Below are 14626 nucleotides of genomic sequence, written 5' to 3' on the forward strand. Positions count from 1 at the left end.
AAATTGTATCTCACAGAGGAAGGGAAAGGTACGGGGAGAGAGACATCAATGATGATAGAATCATTGATTGATGCCCCCTGCATACCCCATATTGGGGATGGTGCCTTCAACCTGAGCAGGTGCCCGGATCCCAAATCAAACCGTGGCCTCCTGCTTCCTAGATCAATGCTCAACCCAGAGCCATGGCGGTTGGGCAGGAAATAAATGTGATGACAAATAGAACGACAGATATACTCTAGTTTATTGAACCATTCCTTTATTGTTAGACATTTGGGACAGGAGACAGGTGTGATCACTCAGTAACCCCCAATCCATAGTCATGTCCTTCAAACGCTGGGCGGCGGTGAGCGCTGGGTCTCGGGGTCTTGTCCAATCTTCCAGATGACCAGGTGCAGGCAGGCGCTGGCGTCCTCGCTGGAGCTGTGGCCATGCACCCCGTCCTGGATGACGCGTCCGAGGTAGTGGGCCGCCAGGCTGCGCAGGGAGCGCCTGTAGGGGAGGCCCAGGCGGTGCGGGAAGAGCACGGAGGTGTCCAGCACGGTGCTGTGGATGAGCTTCAGGGCCAGCAGGTCGCTGTGCAGGCTGTGTCCGATGAGGATGGTGTCGGCATTGAAGAGGGTGAGCAAGACGGCCTGGACGTCCCGCAGCGAGACGCTGGTGCGGGCCAGGTGAGCCGCGGTCACTCCCGAGAACCTGGTGTTGTAGTCGACGATGTCCCGCTGGGGCCTGACGAAGGTGTCGAACACCACGCTCCCGGCGCTGTCCACCACGGTGACGCGGGTCAGCTCCAGGCCAGCGGTGGTGTAGGACATCTCGCAGTCCAGGGCGTAGATGCCGGGGTGAGCGCCTGGGGGCAGGTCTTTGGCAAAGGTCCGCACGAAGCCCTGCAGGTCCTCCTGGCGGCCGTCCCGCACGTGCTGCTGGGCCACCTGGCAGCCAGGGGAGCCGATGGCGGCCGAGCAGCAGGTGTACTGGACCTCCCAGCCCCCGGCCGCGGGAGCGGGGCGCAGCCGCCCCCAGTGGTAGTGACAGGCTTCCTGGCGCTCACAGCGGCCCGAGGGCGCCACGAGGTACTGGGTGCCACAGCGGCAGCAGCGCCTGCGGGAGGGGTCTTGGGGCGGCTTCTCCTGGTTGGTGAAGAGGACAGCGCCCCCGGGCCTCTCGGGGTGCGGGAAGGGGTAGCCGAGCTCCTGCAGCTGGGCCTGGGTGAGCAGGTGCTCCTTGAGGCGCTGGTACAGGGCGGCCCCTTTCCCGGGATCCTCCCCGCGGGGGCTGTCCGGGCGCTCGAGGGACAAGCAGGTCTGGGTGTCCACCTTGCCCCCCAGATCCACGTCCTGGGACACAGCGCTGCGGCCCCCGGTTTGGCAGGGCCCGGGCCCGGGGCCGGGGGCCAGGCCGCGCAGCCTGTGGAAGGTGCTGGCGGCCAGCTTGCGGTACTTCCTCTTGCTGGGGCTCTGGTGGTAGGCCGCCTTCTCCTCCTTGAGCGCCTTCTCGATGGCTTCCCGGGTGGAGGGGCAGAACTTGAGACACTGGTCCAGGAACAGGCCGAGGTAGCGTTGACGGGTGACATTGGGGACCTTGTCCCCACCCTCTTCTGGTGGAACAGGCTTCTGAGAACTCTGCACATGGGGGCCGTGGGCCAGGCGCTTGGGGGGCACGGTGCTGGAGGCCATGGACGCCTGGCCCGAGGGGGCGCGTGTCTCTGGGAGCTGGCCGCCCAGCCCCTGGGCCTTGCGGGGCGGGCTGCTGCTGCTGGCCAGGAGGGGCCTCTTGGCACCTGCAGCCAGGCGGGGCTTGGGGACCAGGGCCACCCTCCTCCTGTCGCTGTCTGCAGCTGAGATGTGGATGGAGGAGTGCTTCGGGGCCGGCTGCTGGGCAGCCTGGGGCAGGCTGGCTGAGTCCCTGGGAGCCTGCTCTGCCTGCCGCCCCAGCTCACACAGCTCCTGGGCGGTGGGCAGCCTGGTGCGGGGGGCCAGGCCTCTCCTCACGGACTCTGGCTGGATGATGAGAAATTTGGGGGCCCAGCTGTCTGTTGGGGGCACCGAGGGCAGGCCGCCAGGGCCAGTAGGCTGGTGGCAGGGAGTCAAGGGCACCAGGGTTGGGGCTGGGCCGAAAGCACCCAACTCGGCCTCCATAGCTTGCAGGTGTCCGGGAGGAAACCAGCTGGGTGCCGTGGCCCTCAGCAGGCGTGGAGCTCGCGCTGCTTCACTTCTCCGGGGCCAAGACATGGTCCTGCTGTGCTGGGCTCTGGTGTCTAATGGCTTAGGCTGGGAGCCCTCCGCCCTTATATAGGCAGAAAGCCCCGCCTCCCAGCAGATTGAAGCACTAAGCCAACGAATTCTACTTGATCTCTTGTTCTCTAGTCTGCTTTACATATCTGTACCCTGAACCCACCCTACTTAATCTGATCTTCTCTGGACTGGCTTCTAGAATCCCAGAGCTCCCTGGGGACCCCATCCACAGGAGGGAGCCCCCAGTCCAGAGGGTGGGCCCCATCCTCTGCTCAGCCCTCCCTGTGCCAGGCCACTGAGTGCCCCTCACTCACCCCACAAGCAGTCCTGTCTCTGGGCCATGGGGGGTGGGAGGGTAGGCAAGGCTCACAGAGGTCAAGACCACACAGCACAAGTCAGGACCACGACAGGGACCAGGCACTGTGACCTTGTGGGAGGGCTCACCCGCATCTCACTCTCCCTGCTCTCCTCGACCCCCCCCTCCAACCCTGCCAGCATGGATCATAACTCTGATTGAAGGTGGGTCCCTGAACTCCTCTGCCAGGACCCGAGGCGTGTTGGACTGCGTCTCCTTGCCTTGCTTGGCGAGATGAGAGGTGAGCCAGAGTGGTCAGACGCAATGGCTCCTCATCCCCAGCCTTCTCTTCTCTGGGGGCTAGAACAGGTGTTCATCCCTCCATAAGGCTCGCTCCCCCATGTTTCATCTGGCTAAAGGGAACCTCTGGACCCGTGAAACACCCTAACTCTCACTCCTTCTCCCCCCAGTCCCTGGCTGCTACATTCCACTTTGGTTCTCTGTGAATTTGACCACCTCATGGAAGTGGAATTCCACAGAACATGTCCTTGTGGGCCTGGCTGAATTCAGGAGGCATCATACCTCAAGGGTCATCGTCCATGTGGGAGCATGTGTCAGAACGTCCTTCCTTTTAGAAAGGTGAACCCTGTTCCATGGTCCCCGTCTGTAATCCCTTTTGCTTCTTATCCTTTCAGCTCTCACTGCACCTCCCTCAGGGCTGCTTCCATTCTGAGACGGTGTGAACACAGGTGCCCACAATCCCTTCAGGACCCTGCTTTCCCTTTTTGTGTGTAGATACCCAGAGGTGGCATTGCTGGCCCATTCGGTAATTTTATTTAATTTTTTTGTTTTTCATTTGCTAATAATCCTCACCAGAGGATATTTTTTCCTTTGATTTTTAGAGAGAGTTGAAAGGGAGGGCGGGGAGATGGAGTGTGGGTATGGGGGAAGAGACATTGATTGGTTGCCTCTCACACACCCTGGCCCAGAAGGTGGAAATCAAACCCACCACTGAGGTATGTGCCTTTGAACGAAAATGTCCCCTGGACCCCTGATCATTGGGCTGATGATCCAACCACTGAGAAAACTGGACAGTGCTGTTAATTTTATTTATTTTTTATCATCCTTATGATGTTTAAATATATATATTTTTAAATTGTATCTCACAGAGGAAGGGAAAGGTAAGGGGAGAGAGACATCAATGATGATAGAATCATTGATTGATGCCCCCTGCATACCCCATATTGGGGATGGTGCCTTCAACCTGAGCAGGTGCCCGGATCCCAAATCAAACCGTGGCCTCCTGCTTCCTAGATCAATGCTCAACCCAGAGCCATGGCGGTTGGGCAGGAAATAAATGTGATGACAAATAGAACGACAGATATACTCTAGTTTATTGAACCATTCCTTTATTGTTAGACATTTGGGACAGGAGACAGGTGTGATCACTCAGTAACCCCCAATCCATAGTCATGTCCTTCAAACGCTGGGCGGCGGTGAGCGCTGGGTCTCGGGGTCTTGTCCAATCTTCCAGATGACCAGGTGCAGGCAGGCGCTGGCGTCCTCGCTGGAGCAGTGGCCATGCACCCCGTCCTGGATGACGCGTCCGAGGTAGTGGGCCGCCAGGCTGCGCAGGGAGCGCCTGTAGGGCAGGCCCAGGCGGTGCGGGAAGAGCACGGAGGTGTCCAGAACGGTGCTGTGGATGAGCTTCAAGGCCAGCAGGTCGCTGTGCAGGCTGTGTCCGATGAGGATGGTGTCGGCATTGAAGAGGGTGAGCAAGACGGCCTGGACGTCCCGCAGCGAGACGCTGGTGCGGGCCAGGTGAGCCGCGGTCACTCCCGAGAACCTGGTGTTGTAGTCGACGATGTCCCGCTGGGGCCTGACGAAGGTGTCGAACACCACGCTCCCGGCGCTGTCCACCACGGTGACGCGGGTCAGCTCCAGGCCAGCGGTGGTGTAGGACATCTCGCAGTCCAGGGCGTAGATGCCGGGGTGAGCGCCTGGGGGCAGGTCTTTGGCAAAGGTCCGCACGAAGCCCTGCAGGTCCTCCTGGCGGCCGTCCCGCACGTGCTGCTGGGCCACCTGGCAGCCAGGGGAGCCGATGGCGGCCGAGCAGCAGGTGTACTGGACCTCCCAGCCCCCGGCCGCGGGAGCGGGGCGCAGCCGCCCCCAGTGGTAGTGACAGGCTTCCTGGCGCTCACAGCGGCCCGAGGGCGCCACGAGGTACTGGGTGCCACAGCGGCAGCAGCGCCTGCGGGAGGGGTCTTGGGGCGGCTTCTCCTGGTTGGTGAAGAGGACAGCGCCCCCGGGCCTCTCGGGGTGCGGGAAGGGGTAGCCGAGCTCCTGCAGCTGGGCCTGGGTGAGCAGGTGCTCCTTGAGGCGCTGGTACAGGGCGGCCCCTTTCCCGGGATCCTCCCCGCGGGGGCTGTCCGGGCGCTCGAGGGACAAGCAGGTCTGGGTGTCCACCTTGCCCCCCAGATCCACGTCCTGGGACACAGCGCTGCGGCCCCCGGTTTGGCAGGGCCCGGGCCCGGGGCCGGGGGCCAGGCCGCGCAGCCTGTGGAAGGTGCTGGCGGCCAGCTTGCGGTACTTCCTCTTGCTGGGGCTCTGGTGGTAGGCCGCCTTCTCCTCCTTGAGCGCCTTCTCGATGGCTTCCTGGGTGGAGGGGCAGAACTTGAGACACTGGTCCAGGAACAGGCCGAGGTAGCGTTGACGGGTGACAGCGGGGACCTTGTCCCCACCCTCTTCTGGTGGAACAGGCTTCTGAGTACTCTGCACAGGGGGGCCGCGGGCCAGGCGCTTTTGGGGCACGGTGCTGGAGGCCATTGAAGCCTGGCCTGAGGGGGCGCGTGTCTCCCAGAGCTGGCCGCCCAGCCGCTGGGCCTTGGGGGGCGGGCTGTTGCTGCTGGCCGGGAGGGGCCTCTTGGCACCTGCAGCCAGGCAGGGCTTGGGGACCAGGGCCACCCTCCTCCTGTCGCTGTCTGCAGCTGAGATGTGGATGGAGGAGTGCTTCGGGGCAGGCTGCTGGGCAGCCTGGGGCAGGCTGGCTGAGTCCCTGGGAGCCTGCTCTGCCTGCCGCCCCAGGTCACGCAGCTCCTGGGCGGTGGGCAGCCTGGTGCGGGGGGCCAGGCCTCTCCTCACGGACTCTGGCTGGATGATGAGAAATTTGGGGGCCCAGCTGTCTGTTGGGGGCGCCGAAGGCAGGCCGCCAGGGCCAGTAGGCTGGTGGCAGGGAGGCAGGGGCACCAGGGTTGGGGCTGGGCAGGAGGCACCCAGCTTGGCCTCCATAGCTTGCAGGTGTCCGGGAGGAAACCAGCTGGGTGCCGTGGCCCTCAGCAGGCCTGGAGCTCGCGCTGTTCCACTTCTCCTGGGCGAAGACATGGTCCTGCTGTGCTGGGCTCTGGTGTCTAATGGCTTAGGCTGGGAGCCCACGGCCTTTATATAGGCAGAAAGCCCCGCCTCCCAGCAGATTGAAGTGCTAAGCCAATGAATTCTATTTGATCTCATGTTCTCCAGTCTGCTGATCAGATCTCTACCCTGACCAACCCTACTTAATCTAATCTTTTCAAGACTGGCTTCTAGAATCCCAGAGCTCCCTGGGGACCCCATCCACAGGAGGGAGCCCCCAGTCCAGAGGGTGGGCCCCATCCTCTGCTCAGCCCTCCCTGTGCCAGGCCACTGAGTGCCCCTCACTCACCCCACAACCTCTCCTGTCTCTGGGCCAAGGTGGGGGAAGGCAAGGCTCAGAGAGGTCAAGATCACACAGGGCAAGTCGGGAGGAAGACAGGGACCAGGCACTCTGACCTTGTGGGAGGGCTCACCCTCATCTCCCTCTCCCTGCTCTGGTCAATCCCCTCCATCCTGTTCATTCCCACCCAGGCCAGCTTGAGCACAACTCTGATTGAAGATGGGTCCCGGCACTTGTCTGCCAGGACCCGAGGCCTGTTGGACTGCGTCTCCTTGCCTTGCTAGGTGAGAGAGAGGTCCTCTCTGTTACCTTTCCAGAGGACAGAGTGGTCAAACGCAATGGCTCCTTATCCCCCGCCTCCTCTTCTCTTGGGGAGCTGGAACACGTGTTCATCCCTCCATAAGTAAGGTGACCAGATGTCCCGCTTTTAGCGGGACAGTCCCGATTTTTAACAATTTGTCCCACGTCCCTCGGCTATTTGAAAAAGTCCCAATTTTTGGAAAGAATGCATGACAAGCTAGGGAACAGCGGGAGAATGGGAAGGGAATATACAGTTTTTGGTGGCCATGTGGCTATTTAGCCAGGATATGAGTTTTATATTATTTTTGTTAATTTTATAATGTTAAACTTTAATAATAACAAATAATTGTTGAGAACTGATTATCGAGAACTGCTTATCAAAGTTCGAATTGTTGATCAGTTGTTAGAATTCGACCAACATTGTTTGGACTTAATGAACAATGGCATTTTTTGGGATTGGCAACGACGAAAACATTTTGTACCTGTCTCTCAGACGATACACATCGTACTGTGTGCTAGTAAGCTAGTTAAAAAAATGATGTCATTACAAATCAGCTATTCAGATAATTTAGGTAAGTAATTTATTTATTTATTTCATAAATACATACATTTTCTTGAATTTAGCAGACAGTACTCGTATTATTTATATTTTATAGTGGCGGCAAAAAGTCTAGCACCGGCCTTGAAAGTGACACTTACGACTTACGTTACGGCAAATTCAGAGGAAAAATAATACAAGTTAGTATTGTTATTATTTAGAAAGAAATATAGGATTAAAATTAAAATACTTTTTAAAATATAGTTACTTTATAACAATCAAATTAATTTAATGTATAAACTAACAATAAAATATTTTCATGTAATTATGTACCTACTTACTGTGTTTTTAAGCAATATGTATATAATAATTTATAATATAATTTTAAATTATTTTTTTAGATTTTTAACATAATGAGTAAGAAAAGAGGATGCAAATTCAACGATGATCTAAGAAGTGAATTTCCTTTTATTAAAAAAAACAAAAGCGATTACAATATAGACCAAATTTTTATTTATTTATTTTTTTAAAATTTCTTTATTGATTAAGGTGTCACATATTTGTCCTCATCCCCCCATTCCCATCCCACACCCCTCCCCACGGATGCCCCAACCCCCTGTTGAACTTAACCATTGGTTAGGCTCATATGCATGCACACAAGTCCTTTGGTTGATCTCTCCCCCCTCCCCCCACCCTCCCCTATCCTCCCTCTTAGGCCCGATAGTCCGATCGATGCCTCCTTGTTTCTGGTTCTGTTGTTGTTCATCAGTCTATGTTGTTCATCATTTCCCCTAGATGAGTGAGATCATGTGTCACTAGAGATATACTTATAAGAAGTGAATGTGAGACGAGCAATAATAGTTATGCTGACCGGCAAATGAATCAGTCTGTAGTGAGTTTCTTTCTGGACCAACAGTTCTTTTGAGACCCAGTATCAATGTCCACCAGTTCCTTATGTGTACATGTCGGCACTGACCCCTCAGTTCTGGATGGTGGACAAATGGTGGTAATGCAGGTCCGATTTCCTCTGGTTTGGTCTCGGCCAGACCCAGGGGCACGGCTTCACCCGGACTCAGGTGCGCGCGGCCTCACCTGGATCCAGGGGCACACGGCCTCACCCGGACCCGGGATCCAGCTTCACCTGGACCCAGGGGCGTGTGGCCTCACCTGGACCCAGGTGCACCGGCCTCACCTGGACCTGGGACCCAGCTTCACCTGGAACCAGGGGCACACGGCCTCACCCGGACCCGGGATCCAGCTTCACCCGGACCCAGGGGCGCGAGGCCTCACCCGGACCCAGGGTTGTAGACCAAATGTTTAATCAAGAATCCCGCCCCCCCTCCCCCCGCCCCGGTCAATGGTGTCCCGCTTTACCAATGTTAAAATCTGGTCACCTTATCCATAAGGCTCGCCACCCCTTTTCTCATCTGGCTAAAGGGAACCTCTGTACCCATGAAACACCCTAACTCTCCCTCCTTCTCCCCCCAGTCCCTGGCTGCTACATTCCGCTTTGGTTCTCTGTGCATTTGACCACCTCATGAAAGTGGAATTCCACAGAACATGCCCTTGTGGGCCTGGCTGATTTCAGGAGGCATCATACCTCAAGGGTCATCGTCCATGTGGGAGCATGTGTCAGAACGTCCTTCCTTTTAGAAAGGTGAACCCTGTTCCATGGTCCCCGTCTGTAATCCCTTTTGCTTCTTATCCTTCCATCTCTCACTGCACCTCCCTCAGGGCTGCTTCCATTCTGAGACGTGTGAACACAGGTGCCCACAATCCCTTCAGGACCCTGCTTTCCTTTTTGTCTGTATATACCCAGAGGTGGCATTGCTGTCCCATTTGGTGATTTTATTTAATTTTTTCTTTTTCATTTGCTAATAATCCTCACCAGAGGATATTTTTTGCATTGATTTTTAGAGAGATTTGGAAGGGAGGGAAGGGGAGAGAGAGGGGGGAAGTGAGAGAGAGAGAGAGAGAGAGAGAGAGAGAGAGAGAGAGGTTGATTGTTTGTCTCCCCCACACCCTTGCCTGGGAGCAGGGGATCAAACCTCCCACTGAGGTGTGTGCCCTTGAGTATAAATGGAACCCTCGACACTTTGATCCAAGGGCTGATGCTCCGATTACTGAGAAAACCGGACAGGGCTGTTCATTTTATTTATTTTTTATTTTCATTATGATTTCTAAATATATGTATTTTAAAATTATATCTCAGAGAGAAACAAAGTGATGGAGGGAGGAGAGAGAGAGAGAGAGAGAGAGAGAGAGAGAGAGAGAGAGAGAGAGAGAGAAACATCAATGATGAGAGAATCATTGATTGGCTGCCTCCTGCATGTCCCATGTGCGGATGGAGCCTGCAACCCTGGCAGGTTCCCAAACCCCGAATCAAACCGTGACCTCCTGCTTCCTAGGTCGATGCTCAACCCCCAGCCATGGCGGCCTGTAGGGAGGTCTCTATAGTGAAGCCTTGTCCTGACCTGTGGCAAGGCCACTAACAGAGCTCTCCTGGCATAATTAAGCCTGACCTTGTAGCCCTCCCTAATTCCTTCCTAAGCAGCTAATGGACTGTGGGAGGTGCAGCAAGTGTTACCAAAACAAGAGCATTTGTCTGTTGGAGAGTGGGAATTTTTGAGCACTACTGAGGCCGTGGAGTATGCCCCAGATAGAGTTGTCAGTGCTGACACTAGGCCAGGCCTTGAGATAGGGTCTCATGGCCCCTTCCCAGCATGTAGGCCTTCTTTCATAGATCACTGTCAGCTTTCTGAAGAACAGGATGACCCTTTGAATAACATGGTCTTCAGTGGCATGATTCTGATATTCCTTGGGAAAAACTGTTTTGTCTTGGGTTGCTTGTTCTGCAAAAAAGGGGTGTAGTAAATGGGTTTAAGAGCGGTCCTACACAAAGGGTCATTGCTGCTCTCCAGTCTCCCTGCATGGAGAATGGGAGAGCAGTCAGCCGGCCAGCTAATAAAGGCTTTCTAAATTTTAATTTGGTCTGGACTCCAGTGGTTGTTCACTCGAGTTCGCTCCACAACATTGTATACCTGCTAATCTACCCTTGTTTTTTTTTTAATTTCTTTATTGATTAAGGTGTCACATATTTGTCCTCATCCCCCCATTCCCATCCCACACCCCTCCCCACGGATGCCCCAACCCCCTGTTGAACTTAACCATTGGTTAGGCTCATATGCATGCACACAAGTCCTTTGGTTGATCTCTCCCCCCTCCCCCCACCCTCCCCTATCCTCCCTCTGAGGCCCGATAGTCCAATCGATGCCTCCTTGTTTCTGGTTCTGTTCTTGTTCATCAGTGTATGTTGTTCATCATTTCCCCTAGATGAGCGAGATCATGTGTCACTAGAGATATACTTATATGAACTTAATGTGAGATGAGCAATAATAGTTATGCTGACAGGCAAATGAATCAGTCTGTAGTGAGTTTCTTTCTGGACCAACAGTTCTTTTGAGACCCAATATCAATGTCCACCAGTTCCTTATGTGTTCATGTCGGCACTGACCCCTCAGCTCTGGATGGTAGACAAATGGTGGTAATGCAGGTTCGATTCCCTCTGGTTGGGTCTCGGCCGGACCCAGGGGCACAGCTTCATCCGGACCCAGGGGCACGTGGCCTCACCCGGACCCAGGGGGTGCGTGGCCTCATCTGGACCCAGGTGCGCGCGGCTTCCCCCGGACCCGGGACCCAGCCTCACCCGGATCCAGGGGCACACGGCCTCACCCGGACCCGGGATCCAGCCTCACCCAGATCCAGGGGCGCGTGGCCTCTCCCAGACCCAGGGGCGCGTGGCCTCACCCGGGCCCAATCTACCCTTGTTTTAATCAGACTGTAAAATAAAGCATCGGCTTGCAGGCTGCACCTTTGGTGTGCTCATCCAGGCACGGAGATCAACGGGTGCCTAGCTGTATTCTCTGGTCTGTCTTTTCTTCAATCCTTTACCCACCGCCCCTCCTCAGGTTCACCCTTGGCAGTCCTGGCGTGGCACATGTGGCTTTATGTGGGGCTGAGTACGGGGGATTTACAATTGCAAGACGAAAGGGCGCTCCAGTGAAGCACATGCAGAAAGCTAAAAATAAGGTAAGGAGCCCAGTTTAGTAATAACTAGGTGTAAAAAAGTGGAAATTCAGGATGGCAGGAAAAGAACTTATATGTATGTATGCTTAAAGCTATGCTCCAAGTACGGGGCTGTTCTGTTAGACATCATCAGCTCCTTGATTTGGTGGATTTTGTAAATCAAACTTGCCCATGGTTCCCAGAGGAAGGAAGGGTAAATGTAGAGACATGGGAGAAGGTAGGAAAGCAGCTCAGAGACCATTACATGGCTGAAGGTCCAGAGGGAATTCCTGCCTCTACTTTCAGTCTTTGGTCCCTGACTACCTGGCACCCACTCGGGAGAAGGAATGGGTGAATGTGGCAGGGGAAGGAAGGATGGAAGGCTACCATGGATGCCTCCGCTGCTTCTTCCAGTCCCTGGGGGTACAGCTCCTGTGGGGAGAGCCCTCAGCACACTGTTCTTCCTCCCCAAAGTGAATGAGAATCCGAGGAGGAGGCAGCAGGGAACAGCGCCTGCGGGAATGGGAAGGTGGGGTCAGGTGCAAGCATTTGGGGAGTTTACTGTTGCTCATAAGCCTCTCCTTTTACCCCCAAACAAGCAGAAACAAATATAGTGCCTTTGTCTTACTCCAGCGGACTCTGCATGAGGCCAGGCAGGCTGGGGAAGATACTTCAGGATTTAGTCTATACCCTGATCAGCCTGATCCTCAGAATGCAGGTCAGACGCTCCGTGGCCATCAGTCTATACCTTTTAAATCTTTGAAGGAGTTGAAGACTTCTTGTTCTATGTGTGGACCAACTTCCCCTTGTGTGCTGGGGTTACTGAATACAATATCTGAGGAAGCTATGGCTCCTAGTGATTGGAACACTGTCTCAAAGGCTGGTCTCTCACCTGGAGATTAGTCATTATGGAAATCTAATTGGGCAGAGCTTAGTGGGGAGCAGGCTAACAGCCACCCAGCTCATGGGGAAGCCATTCCAATTAATGTGCTCATGGGCACCAGACCTCTTGGGGCTTTGCAGGCTCAGTTGGTAAACCTCATGCAAGCTTATCAGCAGATAAATATCTGTGCCACCAAAGCCTGGAGGCAGCTGCCAACAAGAGGGGAAACATCTCTAGACGTAAGTAAAATTAGGCCAGGCCCAGAGGAGCCATATCAGGATGTGTGGCTGCTTGTTCCAAGCAGTAGGCAGGGTTGTGGCTGACCCTGAGGCTGGAATGATACTCATGAAACAATTGGCTGTTGAAAATACAAATGGAGTATGTCAGGAGGCTTTACCTACAGGAAGAATGGTACCGAACCTGATTTCATCCGTGTTTGTGCTGACATTGGACCAGCCTAAACTCAAGGAGCAGTATTAGCTGCTGCATTAAAAGAAATGCTCACTGGTCAGCAGAAAAAGAAAGGGGATGCTTTAACTGTGGTCAGCTAGGGCGTTTTGCTAAAGACGGCAATGATAGTAATGGAAGTGAAAAGGCTAAGGGAGAGGAAACAGGCAGCCTGGGCTATGTCCAAGATGCAGGAGAGGAAAGCATTGGGTAAAGGAACGCTGCTCTGAGACTGATCTTGAAGATGACTTAATGCCCCCTAGGCAGGGAGACTTCAAGCGGGGCCCACCCCAGCCCCAACAAACAGTAGGGGGCTTATTTTTGACCCCACTGCAGCCTTTCCAGGGGGCTCGGTCCCAAAGCCAACCATTGGAAACCTGAACAGTGCCACCCCGGGACCTGTAGGATTGGACCTCAGTCCCACCTCCCGATATGTATTAACCCTGGATATGGGGCCTCAGGCCATTGTATGCTCCCTTTCCCAAGGGCATGATGGGATTAATTTTAGGGAGGAGCAATTTGACAGTAAAATGATTTCAAATTCTCCCTGGGATGATAGATCAGGACTATACTGGAGAAATTAAAGTATTAGCACAAACATTTCTATCTAATAAAGGAGAAACATGCAAATTGATCGTACCTCCTCTTCACCCACATGCCATGCCCACTAGCCAATCAGGAGCAAGTATGCAAATTAACCCAACAAATATGGCAGCGACCATGGAGCTAGAGCAAGCAGGAAGCTTGGGTTGCCCCCAGTGATGGAGGAAGCCAAGTTTCCAGCCTGCCCTGGCCGACCCTGGCCTCTGCTCAAGGTTACAAAGTTTCAATTATAGAAGTTAAATAAATCCCAACAAATATGGCAGCAGCCATGGAGCTGGAGCCAGCCCAAGGCTTGGGTTGACCCTGGCAATGGAGGAAGCCAAGCTTCCCACCTGCCCTAGCCTCCTCTCAAGGCTACAAAGTCTCAATTATGGAAGATAAATAAATCCCAGATACCAGGGCCTCCCCTTGGGTCGCCGGGGTGTGTGGCCAGCCTGCAAACCACCACAGGCTCCTCACCCAGGCTGCCCCATGCCCCAAGGGAACCCCCACCCTGATCCGGGACACCCTTAAGGAAAACCAGCTTCCCCCCCACCCGTGCACCAGGCCTCTATCATCCTCTCTAATAAAATGGTAATATGCAAATTAACCATCACTCCGCTACATAAGCCACGCCCACCAGCCAAGCCACGCCCACCAGCCAATCAGGGCGAGTATGCAAATTAACCCCAATCCAAGATGGCTACAGCCACAGAGAGCAAGGTTTCCCAGGTAACAGAGTAAGCAAAGCTTTCCATAGCCGTTGCAGGCCTAAGCCTCCACTCAAGCTACAAAGTTTCAATTATAGAAGGTAAACAAATTCAAACAAATGGCAGCAGAATGGAGCTTGAGAGAGCAGGCCAGGGTTGCCGGCGGCAACGGGGAAGCAAAGCTTTCCGCACACCCTGGCCGGGCCCACTCACTTAAGGCAACAAAGTTTCAATTCTAGAAGGTGAATTAACTGCCCCAGAAATGGCTGCCGCCCCAGGCTACAAAGTTTCAATTGTAGAAGGAAAATAAATTGCAGATACCAGGGCCTCCCCTTGGGTTGCCAGGGGGCGTGGCCTGCCTGCAAACCACCACAGGCCCCTCGCTCAGGCCGCCCCACACCCCAAGGGAACCCCCACCCTTATCTGTGACACCCTTCAGGGCAAACCAGCTGGCCCCCACCCGTGCACCAGGCCTCTATCCTATCTAATAAAAAAGTAATATACAGATTGATCATCACTGCAACACACAATATAGCTGCCCCCATGTGGACACAAGATGGCCACCACAAGATGGCCAGCAGGAGAGGGCAGTTGGGAGGCATCCGGCCTGCAAGGGAGGGCAGTTGAGAGGGACCAAGCCTGCAACGGAGGGCAGTTGAGAGGGACCAGGCTTGCAAGGGAGGGCAGTTGGAGGTGATCAACCCTGCAGGAGAGGGCAGTTAGGGGTGACCAGGCCGACAAAGGAGGGAAGTTGGGGGCAAACAGGCTGGCAGCAGAGTGGTTAGGGGGTGATCAGGCTGGCAGGCAGAAGCGGTTAGGGGCAATCAGGAAGGGAGGCAGGCAAGCAGTTGGGAGCCAGCAGTCCTGGATTGTGAGAACGATGTCCG

At 54.8% G+C, this 14626-nt stretch overlaps 2 protein-coding genes across 2 annotated transcripts; both read right to left on the minus strand.

Moving 5' to 3' along the window:
• Positions 1–326: 326 nt before the first annotated feature.
• Positions 327–2135, minus strand: LOC307105747 (RNA exonuclease 1 homolog; the record flags this gene model as incomplete). Its single annotated transcript, XM_079781639.1, has 1 exon — positions 327–2135. The coding sequence occupies one exon, from the start codon at positions 2133–2135 to the stop codon at positions 327–329; it is 1809 nt and encodes a 602-aa protein (XP_079637765.1).
• A 1870-nt stretch (positions 2136–4005) lies between these two features.
• Positions 4006–5814, minus strand: LOC307105748 (RNA exonuclease 1 homolog; the record flags this gene model as incomplete). Its single annotated transcript, XM_079781640.1, has 1 exon — positions 4006–5814. The coding sequence occupies one exon, from the start codon at positions 5812–5814 to the stop codon at positions 4006–4008; it is 1809 nt and encodes a 602-aa protein (XP_079637766.1).
• Positions 5815–14626: the final 8812 nt, after the last annotated feature.

The sequence above is a fragment of the Cnephaeus nilssonii genome (genome assembly GCF_951640355.1).
Source record: "Cnephaeus nilssonii genome assembly, chromosome: 9".
NCBI lineage: Eukaryota > Metazoa > Chordata > Mammalia > Chiroptera > Vespertilionidae > Cnephaeus > Cnephaeus nilssonii.